The sequence below is a fragment of the Cygnus olor genome, chromosome 3 (genome assembly GCF_009769625.2).
Source record: "Cygnus olor isolate bCygOlo1 chromosome 3, bCygOlo1.pri.v2, whole genome shotgun sequence".
NCBI classification, from domain to species: domain Eukaryota; kingdom Metazoa; phylum Chordata; class Aves; order Anseriformes; family Anatidae; genus Cygnus; species Cygnus olor.
Window position 1 is genome coordinate 46,901,062 of NC_049171.1, and position 19,244 is coordinate 46,920,305.

The 19,244-nt window shown below is 37.5% G+C and overlaps 1 protein-coding gene across 1 annotated transcript in view; it reads right to left on the bottom strand.

The window, feature by feature from the left end:
• Positions 1-1,452: 1,452 nt before the first annotated feature.
• The window catches only part of LOC121067483 (prolyl endopeptidase), a 103,949-nt gene continuing 86,157 nt past the window's right edge, over positions 1,453-19,244 (bottom strand). Inside the window, exons 11-15 of the mRNA XM_040552042.1 lie at positions 17,954-18,090; positions 11,948-12,042; positions 9,465-9,596; positions 4,589-4,745; positions 1,453-2,267 (exon numbers count right to left, since the gene is read on the bottom strand). Of these exons, the coding sequence (XP_040407976.1) occupies positions 1,973-2,267; positions 4,589-4,745; positions 9,465-9,596; positions 11,948-12,042; positions 17,954-18,090 (816 nt within the window). The 3' untranslated portion in view covers positions 1,453-1,972. The remainder of the gene's footprint in view (positions 2,268-4,588; positions 4,746-9,464; positions 9,597-11,947; positions 12,043-17,953; positions 18,091-19,244) is intronic.

Sequence of the window (19,244 nt, forward strand, 5' to 3'; positions counted from 1 at the left end):
TCCTGTGCCAGAAGTTTTGTGTTTGAGCAGCTGGAGTAAAACAAAGACCTGAGGAGATGATTGACGTAGCTGTGCCCAAGGCATTGCAATTCAAGGCACCACCACAATTCAGCTCAGTTTCAATGTCCAAGGAATGTGCTTTTCTACACACCCTGTCCTGCAAAGCTCGTCTTGGAGAGAAAGTTCTGTCCTCTTAATGATACTGTAACATTCAATAAGAGGCCAGATGCTGCAACCCTTAGGTGTTACCATCAGAGATGACATTGCTCATGTCCTTTGTTCCTGCCATTACAGTGCAGCTGTTAAAAATTCCATAATGATCTTAGAAGATAGTTCCCATGCCTATGGGAAAAGGGTGGGGAAGAGGGGCTGAGCTGAACTTGAAGCCTGTTTTCACAACCTGGAGGGAAAAAAAATCCTTGACCCCTGTTTGTCTGATTGTTTAATACAGTGCTGTGATCAGAATACATCAGTCCATAATGTATCTGGCAAAAGTGTAATACCCACAAACAAGCCCCAGATGACATACAGGGTTTTGCAGTATGGTATTTCATAGCAAAGCAGACTTTTTTTTTCCCCCTCAATAAAATCAAATTATGTATTATAAAGGCCTTGGAGGCATGATCCTTCCTGGGCTGCAGATGGAATCAGGAGAATCCTGAGAGCGTGAGAGAAACAGCGTGAATCTGGTGCGAATAAATGGCAGCCTACTCCACTTTTAAACACCACTCCGTCTTCTTCCTGGGCTGAGACATCATTTGTTTAGAGATAAAACTCTTAAGCCCACAGTTAAAATACCTGCCTTAGGGTCCAAGCACGAATATGACAACAAGCATGATTCTGGAAGAGTATATTAGTTCATCCAAAACTGGAAAGCGGCAGTATTTTCTGGAGGGACAAGACGACTAATAATTGGTAGAATACCTTTTTGCTCCCCCAGATCAAAACCTAATTTGCTGCAGCGCATCAGAATTTAGACAGCTAGCAGGGAACATCTACTCACATCTGCTTAATCGCTCTACAGCCTAAATCAAAGTCAGGAAATGGCAGCTCAAATACTATGTGTGTCAAACCATTAAGGAGTCTGCCTACGTGCTTTTGTTGTTCTGCAGCCAGGACTAGATTATATGTGTATCTTCAGATTTTGGCTCCTAAGAGAATATTCTGTCAGATGCATCTGGAAAACTTAAATTTGAACAATCTGAACAAATGAGTGTCTGGTCTACTGTTAAGAAATAGTTAAAGAGCTAACAGCAGACAGGGAACACTGTGAAGTGTATATGCGTACCTGGACTGAGCTTAGAATGAGAATCTAAGAATTCTTCAAGTTTTTCTCTTCTATGTGGAAATAAATGACGGAAGAGAAAATCAGTGATAGTTTGAAGTCTTTTTAGAAAGAAAAAAAAATTAGCAACACTGATATCATAGACTGTAACACAGTTACAAACAGCATGAAATATAAGGTTTTTAATAATATTTCGGTAATTAATTACCCAGATTACCATCTCTTCAGTATTTCATGATTATTAAAGAACACTTTCAATTTCCATTCTTAAATAAGTTACTGTGTAAATAAAGTATGCTCAGAGTTCTTGTATGTGGACAGTACTTACATTTAATTACAGTTGACCTGGATATGCTTATTGGTGCAAAATACATTAAAATTGTTTACATGAAATCAGCTCAACTAGCACTAACTCTGGAATCTAAATGCTCACGATAGCACTGACAGTAGCTCAGCTATTTATCTGAACATGCTACTTAAAACGTACTCTGAAACGCAGTAGAAAAGAAATTCAAAGAAACACTAAAAAAAGGGAAGCACAGAAGATCAAAATTCCATAGCAGGTTGGATCAATAAAATATTAAACTGCAGTTCTTAAATGTAAGTACTACACCAAGTAGTAGTCTGGTTGGTCTTAAATGGTGTTAAAGCCCTTTTTTCTAAAGGAGACAGTAATAAACATTTTGCCTATTCAATCCAATCAAGACTTAGGCATCGTGCTATAAAAGCAAACATATCTGACACTTCTTCTATAACTTTAGCAGTTGGCTTTCCCGCTCCATGCCCAGCTTTGGTGTCAACGTGGATGAGAAGTGGATTGGTTTGTTTACGGCTTCGGCCCACAATGTACTGCAGAGTAGCAATGAACTTCAGCGAATGTAAAGGGACCACACGATCATCGTGGTCTGCTGTGAGGAGCAGCGTAGAGGGATACTGGATGCCATCATCTTCTGGTAGTCTGACATTGTGAAGCGGAGAGTACCTGAGGAAAGCACACAAATGTTTACATATTTTTTCCTCAAGACCCAACAAGACAGTCTTCTCCTGTTGAAATAGTCACAGCGGCATTTGATAGCACTCATAATGCTACAATTCTCAGTTGTAAAGGTCAGAATTATACCACTGGCAAACGATACGTCATAGATCTCTGGCTCTCAAATGTGAAGTACATCGTTTAATTTCAGAGAGGCATATGCATACATCTTATAGAAATATAAAAAAAATCAGGAATGGGTAACAGGGAAACTTCAGCAAAAGCTGTAAAGTTCATTGCAGGATCCATCCTGCAGGGAAAATCAAGACTTTTCCCCAGCACATATGTAGTCCAGGTCTGCATGTGAATAGCTTTTTTCCATGCAAATTTGGAAACAGATTCTGATAATAAGCCACAAGTGCTGTAGGCTTACGAAATTTGCTTCCTCTAATATTTACACCACTTTTGAACATGCATAAGGGAATACCATGCAGGAAACTGAAAGGAAACTGTAGGTTTTCCTGATTTCAAAGGAAGACTGATTCCTATTTTTTGACCAAGGAATAATCTGACTTACAAAAACTTGTTTTCATTGCAGCAGAATTTACTTTTTTTTTTTTTAAACTACTGCAGCATAATATTAAAAATATATTTGCATATCTCAACACGAGATACTCAAGATACTCTCAGATTTTAGAAATTAAACGTAATAGTAAGTCACACAGTATTCCACCTAACCATTTCACACTTCATTTAGACAAAGCTACAGCTAGAAAGAACGTTACATTTCTTAAATCAAGAGTCGGTTCGTAGTTTTCTTTTTTTTCCTATTTCATCACAGGAAATACAAAGAGAATTTTGCTTTACTTTTTAATCAATTTCACACGTGGATGAGTATTTGTACAGTAAACCCAAACTATTTTTAAGAACACATGACAACACTTGAATGTCTAACCCAACAGATTCCTAGCGTTATTTTTTAGGAATGAAGAAATCAGTGAATTTGTAGATGATTTGTTTTGAAAAAAAGCTAAATAATGGCCAGCACATAGCAAACTATTTGCCTTAAGTATTTTTTCAGTATCTGTAAGGACGACATCTATGCAACACTACTTATCTTGATGCTTTGATACTTTGACAGTTGAACACGAAACAAAGCAGCTGAACTTTTCCCATCAAGAAATAAGTATTTAATGTATTGTCATGGAAGATGTTTTTAAAATTATACATTTGAATTTTGTGAGTTAAGTATAATGAATATAAGTAGGTACAGAATGACCGCTTTCTACGTATGCGTTTCTCCTAATCACAGGCTGAATTTAAAAACTTTGCTTCCACTTTACCTTTTCAGAGTATCTGAATTCACACATGTTCTGGCAAACTTTATTGTTCAAAATCATCAAGATTATCTGGATCATTTTAAATAATCTTGTTTTGAAAGCTACTAATAAGATGAATTATGAGATTTGTTAATTGTTTTGTGCACTATATTTACAAAAACGTGTTTGCCACTGAAACCTTAAATGGAACAGCAGGAGGCCTTGAAACAAACTAATTACAGTGGGCCCAACTGACTCTAGCATTTGGATATGACTTTTTTTTTCTAAACTAAAAAATGTATCTAAACACTATTACATTTCAGACTAGCCAAATTGTTTAGTATGTCTGAGGCATTTTCCTGTAATGTCAATCTTCATTACTAAAGGTATAATAAATACAATAACAGGAGATGAGATGCCAGAAAAATATTTTAAAATGATGGCACTCTCGGTCATTATTTACCATACAAATACTTAGACCATTTCTGTTTGCACACAGTGTTTCTTTGATTTTTTTTCTTCTAAATAATCTTTCCAGACCTTCTCAGCAAGAGGCTGAGAACTGAATTAATATCCTGTGTTGTGGTCTACTGCCATTCAATTCCTACAAATAAACCCTATCCACTTTGTATAATATAATTCATAATGGTGATAATCTATCCCCCATCATAAAAAGTACAATTTATGTAGTGGCTCACTTGAGTAAATTCTGTTGTTACAGCCTAAAGTAGTCATTATTCAGAAAGAGTATCTTATAAATCATTAAAGCTGATAGTAGAATATGGTCTTTGAAACTATGACCAGTTGAATCAACAGGGTTTCGAAGACAGTTGTTCAAGCAAAGCTGACTTCTAAGGCAATTCTAAACTCCCTAAATCCAGTGTGGGAAAGGAGGAAATAATTCTTTGCAAGGATGAAATAATTCTTCGAATAGCTATTGATCATGACAACCTGAAACTGTTGAGCAAGTTTGCATTTTAACAACCACAGAAATATTTAAAAGACACTTACTTGCACAGCCATTCAAACTGCTCTTTACAGTCAGAGCAACCATAGTCAGTAGTCCAAGCGTGGCCAATGGTGTACTTGTGGAACTTGAGCATATCCATCACTCCCACTTGGGCAATAACACAACCAAAGAGGTCGGGGCGCTGATTAGCACAGGCAGCTTTGACAGGAAAACAACTCTGTTAGTATTCTTATCTTAAAGAATTAGGCTCAGCAGTGAAAGGTCCACTGCCAACAAGTTCATGTCAGACCAACTTCTGCATAGCTGTCTTTTATAAATGTGGAGTTTCTTTTCAAAAGAAAAAAAAACAACATAGAACTGTTAAGTCAAAACAACAAGAGAAGAAATATAGGTTCCCATACAATATCTGAAGCCGAAGAACTTGAATACAATATAAAACCAATTACACAGAGAAGCCTGCCGGTGTCTAAGAAATCAAATAGTCTTTTAAGCAAAACAGAAAGCAAATATACAAATGGATAAATACCTCCCAAAGATGGCATTTTCAAAAAAGCTTAAGCGCTACTTCCCTCCTCCAAACATACTGTTCTTAAAAAACTGCCTTCCAAAGACAACACGTACTTTTTAAATATGTGAGCTTTCAGATTACTGAAATTGAAGTTTAGTAAACCATTCACTTTCTGAACTTCTAATAACACTGTCAATAAAGAAAAGACATTAAGGAGAAAAATACTCCATTTACTGATGAAAGTTTTCCTCTATAATTACTATGTAAATCCATATGAAAAGAGTTCTAATAAAAGCAAATTATTAAAAATCAGAGGAACAACCTCATTTTAATAAAGCAAATTAGTTTTTTTTAATGATTTCCATCTTCCTGCTACTGGAATAGGTAATTTCTTTAAGAATAATGCTTGCCTCATATTATAAAAATAAGCAGAGTATTTCTCCATCTAGCTCAGCGTTCAATTTACAAGAGTGGCAACTGGCAGATGCTGTGGGAAAAGCTGTAAGAAATAAAGCAAATACTGAGAGATTTCCTGTACATTACCAGTTTTTGCAACTAGTTGGTTAGGTTTACCCTCAGTTAGAGATTATCTGCAGGCATCAAAACAAATATCCTCCATAAATACAATTTTTTCCTTTCTGAATGTTTATGTATCTAGTGTTGTGATAACCTGTAGCAATGAGTTCTTCAATCCAACTTCTGTTGCCTGATTTAAATCTATCGCCTGAGGATTTTACATATTCCCCTACTTATCTGTAGCATAAGAAATAATATCACTGAGATTTTCACCAAACTACAATGGATCTCAGAATTCCTTCCTTAATTCAGAGCTAACCACCGTGCATCCACATCTAGGCACAGTTGTTCCCAAATTCTTTATCTTCTCATTTTTGTCCATTGTGAAAATGGATTGACTCCCATTTCTTTGCTTTCTGCTAAGCAGGCTATTGCTGTAACATGACCTTCCTTCCAGCTCAGCAAGAACTTTCTTGCATAGCCTTGCGCAAGGGATTTTGTCAAAAGCCTCTGAAAATCCAAGAATAACTAGACCACTGTTACAAGCACCACATGCTCCCTGACTCCTTCAAGTAGCTTTAAGATTTGCAAGCTGCAACTTCAGCCTGAAAAATTCTTCCCTAGGCGTGTCAACTATTACTTATTGGTTTCAATTAGCTTGCCTGTTACAGAAGTCAGATTTACTGATCTGCTGTTTGTGGACTGCCACTTTAAAAATTGGCATTACACTCATCCCCTTCTGTTCCTCAGATATTCAGACTTAGTAGTCTGCAATTTCACACTGGAGTTCACTTCAGATCTTGTGTGTGCACCATCTGGTCCTGGCAAGATGCTGCTTTTCAGTTGATTGATTTATTCCAAAACCTCTTCTGCTGATGCTTCAGCTTGAGTCAGCTCCTCAGAGTATTCCCCACAAAGACAGACTCCGGTGCAGGGAACTCCCCGTGCTCCCCAGGAGGGAACATCAACATAAATGGAGCATTTAGTTGTTCTGCTCTGCCATTATCTTTCTTTAGTGCTCCTTTTATACCTCATGACCCCACAGATTCTCTGGCCAGCCTCTTGCTTTGATGTGCACAGAAAGTTTTTATTGCCAATCTTTTTGATGAGCAAATTGCTAACAACAATCTCCTGTGCTCCATCAGTCCCTGTCAGTTTACCTCTATCCTATTTTCTTCATTTCCATGTGATTTCTGCTTTCTGGAAGATGTTATTTTACTTCTGGTCATCTCTGACGTATAACCACATGACTCTTCCTGGGTCCTTTCTGTGCCGTCTCCACAAGGTACGTATGGTGTCTTAAATAGCTGCTGCCTAAAAGGTCGTCATCCTTTTATCTGTATCTTTTGATCAAACCCCTCCTTTTAATGTTATTTCCTTTTTTGAACAGAAATGCTGTTCTGGTAGGAAAAAAAAAAGCCAAAATACCTATTGTAAGACTGAATTTTAGTACCCTTCATTGCAGAATCTCTTGAAGCACCATGTATTGGTTGGGACTGTATCAAAACTGCTGCTCTTAGCTCTCTGAATTGTTACTTCAGTAAGAAAACACTTATGGAGACTCATCAGTTCCCACTGCACCCCTTTAATTAGCCATAATTACATGCATTAATGAACTGTTACCTCGGACAAGAATTTACTCGTGAGTTTTACCCCTCTACACATTGAGCTTTAAAATTTGGTACTAAAATAAGATTTCAGAACCTCGGAACTGTTTGTCCAAGCAAACACGAGAGGTCGAACACTGCATTTGCATGAAGGAGGTTTTCAGCTCACAGCTGTGCTACTCTGCTAAGCTTTGGGATGACACTCTGCAGGACAAGGAAGTCTTGTTTTGCAGCTGAATGAGGCAAGAGCTCAGAGCCCTGCACTCCTCAGAGGCACCTCCTGTTAGTTAAGCCTAAAAAGGAAACAGTATTTTGGAAGAATAACAGTACTCTTCCTTGTCAGTTTTTTCCTCAATAAATGAAAACTAAGAAAATCTAGCACTGTGTCCTTGCACCTAAAATATCTGTTATGTTCTCTAGTGTTGCAGGAACAGCTATTGCAAAATTTAGGTTTTCTTTGATGAAAAAACTCTTACGAGTATTTCCTAAATTCACCTAATTTTACCCAGTCAAGAAAAATCCCTATCTGGCTCAGTAAGAGCAAGAAAACCCGGCTGGATTGTAATCAGCCTGCAATCGCAACTGAACGTTTCTAACACTAGGCTTTTCACAGCAGAGAGGTTTAGACTCACAGCACCTGTCTCACACTGGCATGCTGTGCACTCTGCAGATGTCACTTGCTTCCCCTAACCAAAACAAGGAGCCCAGCTGACTTTTTCAGGCAGAAACACAGATTTTTTGATGGCTAAAGCTGGGTAGGATGAATCCCATCCTGAGTGAAACTGAAGTCCAAGCAAGCTTCTGAAAATACTATTTTAAACTTCCAACATGTTACACAGCATAACTGAATGTTCAGATAAATATTTGTGCTCACATAAAATGGACTTGTGCAGTGCTTGCACTCCCAATGGTGTGCAAACCATTTTTCCTTTTCTATTTTCATCCATTTCTACTAATGTTCTTACTTACAATGCACAAACACCTCTTGCCATCTGTAACTTAGAAGGATATATGCAGAAAGCAAAAATATAACTTTACATGTATACTTAAGATGTTATTTAAAGAATTGACTTTTTTTTTTTTTAAATAAGAAAGCAGGAATGGCCAACATGGCTTGGACCAAAGACTTGTGTAACTCCAAATCTTGTTTCTTAGAGAGGATACCAGCTTACTCAAAAACAAACAAAAATCAATAGAGCCAGTATTCAGCAGCAGATAAATAGGGAGGAGTATAAAAAACAGAGCATGCAAAGGGTGGTCCTACTAAATCTGCTCTTTTTCTATAAACCAGATGTTTATGAACTTGAAATATGCTTTTTTTCCTTCTCATGAGTAGCTCATCTCTGTCATACTGTCATATGTATTTCATGTTGTTTAAAGAAATCCAAACAAACCTCAACATTATTCCTTTGCACTTCCTTCTCCTTTCAAGACTGAATAAAATCATATCTTTTTCTTCTACCACTTTTAGACACTGGGATATAACCAGAAATAAATTCTGTAGCTCTTTAAACTACTTAGACTATGGGATTTTTGTGAAAGCTTTTCTGAGAACGCTATTAATTTTCTTGAATTTAAGAACACAGTAGTATATTATGTGTGAACAAGATGCCTTTGTAACAATGGTATTACGTTTACATAGGCTGTCAAAAGACCATGACTTTTTCACGTAACTGTACTTGCATTTTGCATTTCATTTTGCATGGTTTTATTTGTGGTCCTGTTTTAACTCTACACAATTAGAGTACAGTCAAGCAGTCAATGTGTTTCTGTACAGAGACCTTAAATGCAGAACTGTCATGTTTTCATTTTCCCTCTAAGAATTGGAATGCACGACTACAGAAAGACTGAATGAGAAACTGATGAAGGACTGCAGAACATGGGATTCTGGTTTATGCAACATACAAAGTTTCCTGATGCTATATAACAGATTTTCTGTTTGTTCTGTTATTGATTCATACTAATTAGCCTTAAGAAATAAATTAAAATAACTAACCTTTTTTTAAAGCATTCTTACTCTCTGATTTTACCATAGGGTTTGCTCTAGCACATAAAGTAATCGTAAGCATGGCTTTTAACAGTCAGCATTTGTTAGACTGCACAGTTCCAATGTTCTTTGGGAACGTCAAATGAAGTGGAACTGAAGTGGAATTTAATGCTTGGTATATATTATTGCGCTGACATTCTGGCAATCCTTGAAGAAGAAGATCTGATACATTTTAGTCTGGTTACTTTGATAAACCCCCGGAAAGCACCAAACCCGGGAAATATACAAGCCATTCTTACCAACTAATAGGCCCCCATTTGAGCCTCCATTAATAGTCAACTTCTTTGGAGATGTGTAGCCTTCTTTGATGAGGTATTTGGCAGCACACTGAAAGTCATCAAAGCAATTTTGTTTGTTGGCCAAGATACCACCTAGCACACAAATAAAACAAATCAGTTGATTCCAATTCCATAAAATCCACTTAATACCACCTATTCAGAAAAACATGTGTGCAAAAATACCTGGGAACAGTTCCAGTTTCATGAACATTTTAATAATTGATACAGGTCAGAAAGACAGCAAAAATGAAAGATTCTTTCAACACAGAGAGTATAAAATGGTTCTGTCGATAACTCTTAATGCTTTCAGAAACTCTGAATAATACATACCTATACCGTGGAGTGAGTGCCAGGTAACATTCCAAACCAGAAAAATTAAAGCTAAAAGCTTTGTGTTGCAAAATATAAACAAAATGACCACATACAATCCACTTGAGGTTTGATTTAATGGGACTTTAACAGCATTAAACACAGTGGCACTTTCTTAAGGGAATAAAACTTCAAATTTGCTCCTATATAAAATAAGGACTTCTAATTTCCTGGGCATAGAATATGTGGCTGGCAATTTACCTTTTTTTTCTATTATGCTTTCAAATCAGGTGATATATGGCTGTGGTCAAATAAGGACTTCACTCTAAAATAAGTGGAATGAGCTATCATCTGGAGGTGTCACTATCTCCACTGTCTATCCAATGATCCCACACACTCAGCTTACCCTGGATGCTTCATTTCTCTGTTGCAAAAAGTCAGGTAAGAAAACTCTAGCTTTTAGTCATATAGATCTCCTTGTAGGATTGGAGTCAGTAATTTATTTTTTTAAAACAAACATCATTCTCACATTAACAAGACTGTAGAAGAGAGAGACGTTGGGACAATGAAAACGTTCTTCAAAAGTGTGGCAACAAAGGAGAAATAAATCTTACTACTCTGCTTAAAGTTCTGGTGTAAGGTCAGAATCCTGTCTATACAGTTAAACAGTCTTCTGTAATTGCTTTTAGAGTTAACAAAGAACAGATGCATATCTAATTTCGCAACTGCAATAAAAGACTTGGGTCAAAACTAAGCAGGAAATAGGTGGACTAAAAAAAGCATTATCATATTAAGATAAATTTTATTAAAACCTATTACAAATCAATTGGCAAATTAAAATTAATGAAGGATACTTCACCTTTAGCAACAGTATCCTGCATCTGCAAGCTTATATAGCTTCTATTTATAAAACCATTACATCTTTAACTCAATTGTGAGGAAATGACCCAGACAAAAAGTTACCACAGATGAAATGAAAATAGACAGATGTAATGATCTGGGAATACCATTTTGTTTGATGCAAAGTTATTATGGATTACTCCCAATGCAAACTGTTGCACCATAAATATCACTGTTCTGGTCCATTTGCCTAACTGACATCATCTCCAGCAACTTATCCATCACATTCTTGGGATATTAATAAGGCATCATCACTGAATAATGACTGTGTATGTTATGCAGCTGAGTGTGACTTTCTTCAGCTTTTTCCTCTAGTGAAGGGATGCAGAAAATTGTCAACAATCAGACAAGCTGACAAAGGCAATCAAAGGATTTAAACAAGGACCGTACTGCAAAAATATGGAGTAATACATCAAAGGTACTAAGAAAAAGGGAAAGAGATTGACGTAGTTCTGTAGTGAGTGACCTGGCTTCCCTGCAGCATTGAAGGCAGCTTAAAGAATGCCTGTCTACAAGAAGCTGGACCTCCTAAGAGTACAGAGTGTGTGATATGCCACTGCATTTGTGGAGCTGACTGAAGTTTGTATGAAAATCTCATTCTCTAAATAAAAAATGAAACCTGGCCTATTCATAAATTGTGCAAAACCAATCTGTTGACGTCTGTTTTCTAACATGCAAAGCTGGAATAGATGCATTTTGAACTCCACAGTTCACACCTTCTGTAAGGTTCTGCAAATGGCTAACTTCTTTCTGTGATACCAAGAAAGACTAAGCAGTCAGTTGGTGTTGCCTTGGGGATCTAGAACTGTGGGGTCACGTGCAACTATACATAACATAAAAGGTATGTGAAAGTGAGGCGAATCTCTTGCAACACAGACATTTTTGGAAGATAGTTCAGATAAATAGCTAGATTTCCAGATGCTGTGAGTCTAGGAAGGTCATCTTATTTAAAAAAAAATGTAAGAATTTTCTTGGAATATATTGTTTTTCTACAAAAATATTTTAAAGTAGGTTGCAAAAATTCACTGGAAATATCAGATAACACTGGACAAGCTACATGCCATATGAATAAGAAAAAAAATGTACATATATATATTTGAATAAGAAAAAAAAGACTTTTTCTATGGAATAATTACAAGCCAGAAGGTGATATGAGTATGGAAGAGGGAAAGAAAGAATGTTGTCATCTTCATGGCTAAGCCTGCAGTTTTGTTCCTCTGCTTGGACTGATTTACCTTTGTGCCAGGTCTCTCCATATTCACCACCACCCCTGATGTTTGCCACTGCTAGAACACCTCCTAGGTGTCGCACAAAAATAAGTCTGGACACACTGAAAAAGCAAACAAAGGATTATTTTCAGATTTCCAACCGCTTACATTCCTAACACTTTTATAAAAATACTTTTAGGAAAAGATCTCTCCCAAGATCAATGATGAAATCATGAGCAAAGTCCTGCCCTGACAGCAAACCTGAGTAGCCAGGCTTTCTTCAATGGTTTTCTGTGGAAATGAAACACTCTGCAGCCTCTCAAAAGGAACCTGCACTGCTACTTTAGTTCTGCACTTTGGAGGAGAGCAGCCAGTGATTCTGCCTAGAAGACAACCCTCCAAGACATGTCACCATTTTTTGATCATCTTTGAAGCCTTCAGTGTGGAGACAAAAGCTGTACAGTACCACTGGATCCCCATGGCTTTCTAACTGCTCCTCTGTGGAGGGCCCTTCGCTTTTTCAGGGTTTAGCCCAATGAAGAAAGCAAAGAATTAAGACTTATGATCAGCACATGACCTTTGCTTATGGGCTGGTATTTTCAGCTTCTGCTTAACACTTTTTCTTTGACCTTTATAAAATTGCGTTTGCAAAGAAAAGTTCTGCAGGGTCTGCAGTCAAGTTCTGGTCAATCCCCTTCCCTCATTACTTTCTACTTGCATTGTTAAATGCATAACAAATAGTAAAAACTGAAATTACAAGTTCTGCCTTCCCTGATATCTTTCAAACCTGTCTGAAAGGTAACCTAACATGAATTTTTAGAAAAATGTTAAATTGCAAAAGTACCAAAGTTATTACTATATTTTTAAAAGGGATTGAAGTAACTCAGATTATATTTAACAATTAAGAAGAAAAATAGATCTCTGACCTGTTGAGGCAGTAGCTTAACATAGCAAAAGCTCCAGATGGCAAACCATGCATATGCCAAAGGGAACAGTAATATATTCAAACTTAATCCCAACAATTTTTTTTTCCTAGTAGGTTAAAATTTCTTATCTTCTTGAAATCTTTGCTCTTGCAAGAAACCATTGCCTGCAAAAATTAATCCTATTCAACGACAAGAGCAAGGGTTGGGCCTTCTTATTTTTAAGTCCCCCTACTGCTTATCAGAAATGTCCTGAAAGACAGTAGTCTTACAGCGTCTCACACGTGGATGTAGTATCAAAATATGTATGTTTCATACCTCCCAAAGCAATTATCTATGTACTGGCATTGGTCTTGACAGGATATACCAAGGATTAAGAAAACAAAGAGAAAAGCAAAAGGATGACTGGTAAGAGATTTTTGTACTCCCATAACCCAAAGGAAAAATTTTCAGCCTGGGCTGGTTATCTGTGGCCATCAGATGGCTCAGGAGGCATGAATTCTCTCTGCTTCTGTGAAGATCAATTCTTAACTCCATCACTATGAATCATATTTTTCCTTAGATCACTAGGACATGCTGATCAGATTTAAGATTTATATTCTTTAAGCATATTGTGCACAGGTCAGAGAGCATTATTCTGTCAAACTCCAGGATGCCTGATTTCTACAAGTTGATACATTGCTAATGTGGACACAGAGTAACCTGATAGTGGCCTAACCCATTAGATGATGGCTTCTTAGTTTTTGATATGGTAAAGTCACAAAACCTCCCAGAATATTCTGCACTACTTTTCCTTGTCTCTGTCCCAAACAAAATCAATAGAAATTTTGGTCCAACTTACTTATCTTCTAATAATCAAAGGTAAAAGAACAGGAATTGAAGGTAAGGTATGAATTTGTTACGCAAATATATTGCCTGAGAATATTTAAGAAACAAAACATTCCAGAACAGAGTCCATCTTTCCCATTTGCTGAAAGAAACCGTGCCTATCTGAGGAATCAGCATATTTAACCAACAAAGAATCTGAGCAATGCAAAACCAAATTCTTGAGTGCATCCTGTCCACAGAGACTCCTCTAGCAGAGATGCTAACTTGAAGGTAATTTGCAGAGGGGCCTCAGTGACTTGTGATCTCATAAGATACTTAATTTCAGAAGAGTTCCTAATGCAGTCAGTCACTGTTATTATAGGAAGGTAGTCCCCATTTCCCTGAGCAAAGGCTCTTTCTACCACACAGATCCTCAGTGGGATGAATTCCAGGGTTTGGGAACAACCATTATATTGCCAAAGTAAGGCTTAGTACATCTGTGTTCAATCTCAGCAATACTACTGTGATTTAGGCACTTCTGATAATATTACTGCCATACCCCACAACTTACATATCTACTAACGTCGTTGCAAAAACCAATTAATACCCACTTGGGTATAGTTAGTGGTAAAGTGAGTCGGGAGTCTTAACTTGACCAACACTTTGAGGTAGATGTGCCTAAAGCTTATAACAAGCTTTCTCAAAGCAGCTTTTAAATTCAAGGAATCAGGTTTTATTAGTATATAATCAGGACTCACTAACTTTTAAGTGAAAATCCGAAGCAATCAGCGCAAAAATAAATTTTCAACCAAACCCTGCTATTGCCTCCTGCGTTATTCCAGGTAGGTTTTTGCTTCCAGATTCAATTTCAAGTCAACTTGCTGCTTGAGTCATAGCTAACTGCCCAGTAGCCCTGGATGTCCAGAAAATGCCTCGTTACATGGCTCCCTGACCTTCTTAACAGTCTCTGTAGCCTTTTTCTCATCAGCCCTCTTTGTCTTCTCCTGGAAGCAGGGTAAAGAAAAAATAAAGGAAAGATTGACAAGGTCAGCAGAGGGAGGAGAGGGTAGTTCTTTCCCTGGAGAGCTCCCTCCTATCCTTGTTATCTTTTTTAAGAAGTATAACAAAAAAAAAATAAAAGAAAAAAAAAGTACTTTTTGCAGTATAGAAGGACATGAGGAGCTGTGCTTCAAGGAACAAGAATGCTTTCCCAGAACTAATGGTGTACTGTTGGGTATTACAGCTGATCGCTGCAGCTTTCTTTGGAGGAATGCAGGCTGATGGTGGTAGGGAAAAATATCCTGTGTCACTTAACTTTGTTGCTTTCTTGGCTTTTGTGAAGCTGAAGGGAGTGGTAACAGAGGAGTAATCTTGCACTCTGCACTGGTCTATGCTGTGTTGCTTGACCTTTTTGTGGGCTTACGGACTTCCCCTGCACTCTTTCCTTAAAGGCTTGCTCAAATCTGGCCCTGTAGCAGTGAAATAGAATTTCAGTCTGCTTCACAATCAGATGTATTTCTGGATACATTAGAAATTGCTTCTACTGCACCTACAGAGGTACATACAGAACAACACAGCGAAACACGTTGATTCCTGCAGTGTAATTAGCAGAACCTGTGGCATTATTGGTGGGTTTGCAACACCATTTCCACAGCTGCTCTGTGAACCCACAGGTGCTGATTCCATCAATTTTAACTTTCACTTGCCACACAAGCTGTATAATTAATGACAGTGCTCTAGTGTGCACCATATTAGAAATGCTACCAAATACAGCTCTTCAGTCCAAAGGAACATAAAAGATGCATGCTTGTATTCAAAAATAAAACACTGCTGTAACTGACTTAATGACTTCAGCCTCGTAGTTATTTTTGGATCCTCTAACTTGTTGATTTGTTTCTCTTACTTTCAGGGGAAAAAAAAGAAGTGTATGTGTTAAAGAATAAGTGAAAAGCAATATCTGTTTCTGAATAGAGCAAAAATTAGTTTCTCAAGCTCAAGAGCTGGCTCCTGTTAATGGGTACATTTTGTGAAAAGTTACAAGAGCCTTAAGTTCAAATAAAAATCAGGAATATTTACCCAGAAACAGTGTTTTATTGTTGGTGGTGTCTGACAGGTAGGCTGTTATTCAGTTGCATTTCCATAACTATCTTGGCTCAGCATCAGATGAACTCTGTGGCAGGCCTCAGCCTTGACCATACTGTGGCTCTTTTCTAGCACTTGTGCCTGAGTTCATCTACAAAAAAAGACTGGTGTAGGGCTGTGGTGGGAACAGCACTTCAAGCTGGGAACTACTCCTGAATACTGCAGTATATAGTAACATGGACATAGTCACATGTTACTTGAATCCCCCAAGTAAATGGGGAGCTAGAAAGAAGTCTCACCTTTCCGGCATAGGTTCTCTATTACAATTTCTTTCCCTGATCTTGTCTGCTTACTTTTGGAACATGCTTCCTCATCAAGTATGCAATTCTGAGTTTACTAAAGATAAAGACGCATTCCAAGGCTTTGGCTTTTCTTATTTTTCTTTTAGAAAGAGAAAGGTTGAGGAGGGATGTGTTGCTGTTATGGGGAGAGAATGAGGAGGGAGGTGCAGCACATCTGTGTTTTCTTTACACTGTTAGTGGAATAATGGATGTTGATCTGGAGGTGACTGATAGTTCACTGTGTGTTTACTTTTAAGGGACTGTTGCAGGTTCATATTCTTATTTAAATCAACTGTATAACAAGAGTACAGTTTCATGGGGCTCAGGAAGATCTGGGTCACTGCTCCCTTCTGTCAGCTACACCTTCCTGCTGCCTGCTCATGTTTGCTGGACTCCTGTGAGTCAATTCTTAACTTGCCAAAATGGCAGAAAACCACCCATTCTTTTTGTTAGCAGAGTTTTCTGCCATCCTTGTGAGGGAAATGAGCAAAGGTTCCAGCAAGCATCCGGGCTAATGGAAGGGAGACAGAACAACATACTGTGAGATACTTATTCCTGCTTTTGCCAGCAACCAACTCATGTCTGCTCTACAGTATGTGAAATTTTAACCCAAATCAATAAATACATTATATTTACTTTAGAAAAGAAAACATGGTAGGTTTTATCACAGTTTTCAGCATCTACAATAAACTGTAATAAATCAATGCTCAAGTCTAATCTAAAAAGGAATTTAAAACCTATTCTGGTTATATAATTGTGTCTCACAAGAACTACAGGAAATTAAAAAAGAAGTTTTACAAGGCATATAAAAAACTTTCAAACAATCACACATTGCAAGATGTGAGGTCCATTCTTAGACAAGGTATTTGCTATAGAGGACCAGAATTTGTAAATGCTATTTAGAAATACAGTCACAGTGACCTGGAAGAACAAGCAGTACAAAGGATTTATTTAAATGTGCTGACTCTAAAGCAAGACTGGTAGCACACAAATTTAATAGGACAGTTTAATAATACATTACTTTTGTGTTAGCGAGCTGCTCTTCTACTGTCTGAAAAACTGCTCTCCATTCAGTCCTTTGCATTTCTTTTTGCCTCTTACCTAGGAGCACTTGTTATGTATTAAAAGCTCTAAGACAATCAGTGCCACTTTTGCTAAGTCTATTCAAATTCCCTGGCTGAGGAAATAAGCGTTTTCTTTAAAGAGATGATCTATTCAATAAAGTTTATGGCTTTTGAGGGCTACAAATCCTGTTTTGCAAACAGCATTTTTGGTTTACAATGCATTGCTTTGCATATGCAGAGCCTGCATCATACAAACCTCGAGACAGAATCATCTTTTCTCTTTCCTGATTATAAAGGAACAGCATATGATTTTGCTTCTGACAATTTCATCAGAAGTATAGCGTGAAAACACAACTATTTTCATAATTTACATTGAATACATATTTTCTTTAATATTTAGTCATAAGTAATTGTATAAATTGATAAAAGGGTAAAAAGGAAAATTCCTACGTTATTAGTTCAGCAGAAGGCTCAAAAACTTGTTTAATTCATTATGTCCATATGCTTTTCTGTTAGTGACAAAGGAGGAAGAGGCTAAGCTATAACCAAAAGAGTAGGGTGCTTGCTGTAAACCTCTGAAAAGCACGGCACTTCTCTAGTCTGACACAAATTTCTTCTGTGACCCTTGAATTCAGAACTAGCAAAGCAGATAAACGCTGCCTGAACACTGATGTACAGTCCTTGTGGCCCCATCTTACTTTTCAAGGACCTGAAATCTTTAACTCTATCAGATCCATAATCCATCCAGCTCTCAGTCCTGTCTGACTGTTGTTAACATCAGATACTTTGGAAGAAGGCATAAATTATCCCGCTTACCTGTAGCTTGGTGTAATTGATATGTTGAAGCCTCCGTATCCATACAAGAAGGCAGGATGAGAACCATCCAATTTAATTCCTTTCTTGTGAATAATAAACATTGGGATCTTAGTACCATCTTTACTAGGGTAGAAAACCTAAGACAAGACAAGAAGAAATGTGAAATGCTGTTATTGTTGTAACTCTACGTAACTGCTGTAAATGAGAAGTAGAGGTTATCCCTTCCTTGCTGTACAGTGGGTAAAACTTCCTCAGCAATCTGCACCAATTGCTACAGCCTTTTCCCTCGCGTTTTATACTCAACCTGGTCATGTTAAGTAATGGCCATCACCAGCTTGGTTGTTTAACAGCTCTGGAAAACATCAAAATGAGACAGTACAAAGGGTATGGCTGTATCATTTTTACACATCCTATACCCTGACTGAGCTGGCAAGGAGAATGAACAGAATTAAAGCCAGATTTTTAATCTAAAATTTTAATTTCTAAATTTATTTCATTTTAAAAAATTCTAAATTTCTGACACTAGAGAATAGTGTATAGAGAAAAAACAACCCACGGTAGGGTAGTGACTTAGTGACACCCAACTAAACTTTACACTGCTTTGGATAACAAAGAGCTATGTGACTCCCAGACAAATATATAAAAACTCCCTGAAGACTTGTTCTTGTACTGCTAAAATCACAGAGAATTATTTTATTGCAGTTGATGCAGTGGTCTTTGCTTGTAAAAATACAAATTTAATCACAAGCTGAAGGCGATCCAGCAAACATGGATCAAGCACCAGCCAGTCTTTCCAAGCTGTCTCAACAACCACTTCACCTCATCACGGTGGTAACAACCAATGGCAGATACTTTTGTAGTATTTGGTGTATTTTCAGGCATTTCCCAGCAGTTAGAATCAGGACTGCTAGCACTGCAGAACCCCCAAAACCATACAGTGAGACAACACAGCTATCTGCTGGTTTTCAGGAAACCAACTCCCCAAATACCAAGCATCCACACACAGCATATGCTTTCACATATGCCTTTCTACTACTGTCACAGCACTGTAGTAAGATAGAAGCTCAATTCCATGTACAGAAATATCCACTGCAATTGCTTAGCATAATTCCCATGTCTTCTTGTTTTGATGCATGTATCTGCGTGCATGTTCTAATTTAGGATCCAGCACATCTCATTTTGACAGTCAACAAAACGTGGGTGTGAATGGAGCTTACTGCTCATCCTCAAGTTCTGGTTGACTACTTCTCATTGCTTTCATTTTGGTATCAGTATTTGCAGCTTCTAGTCT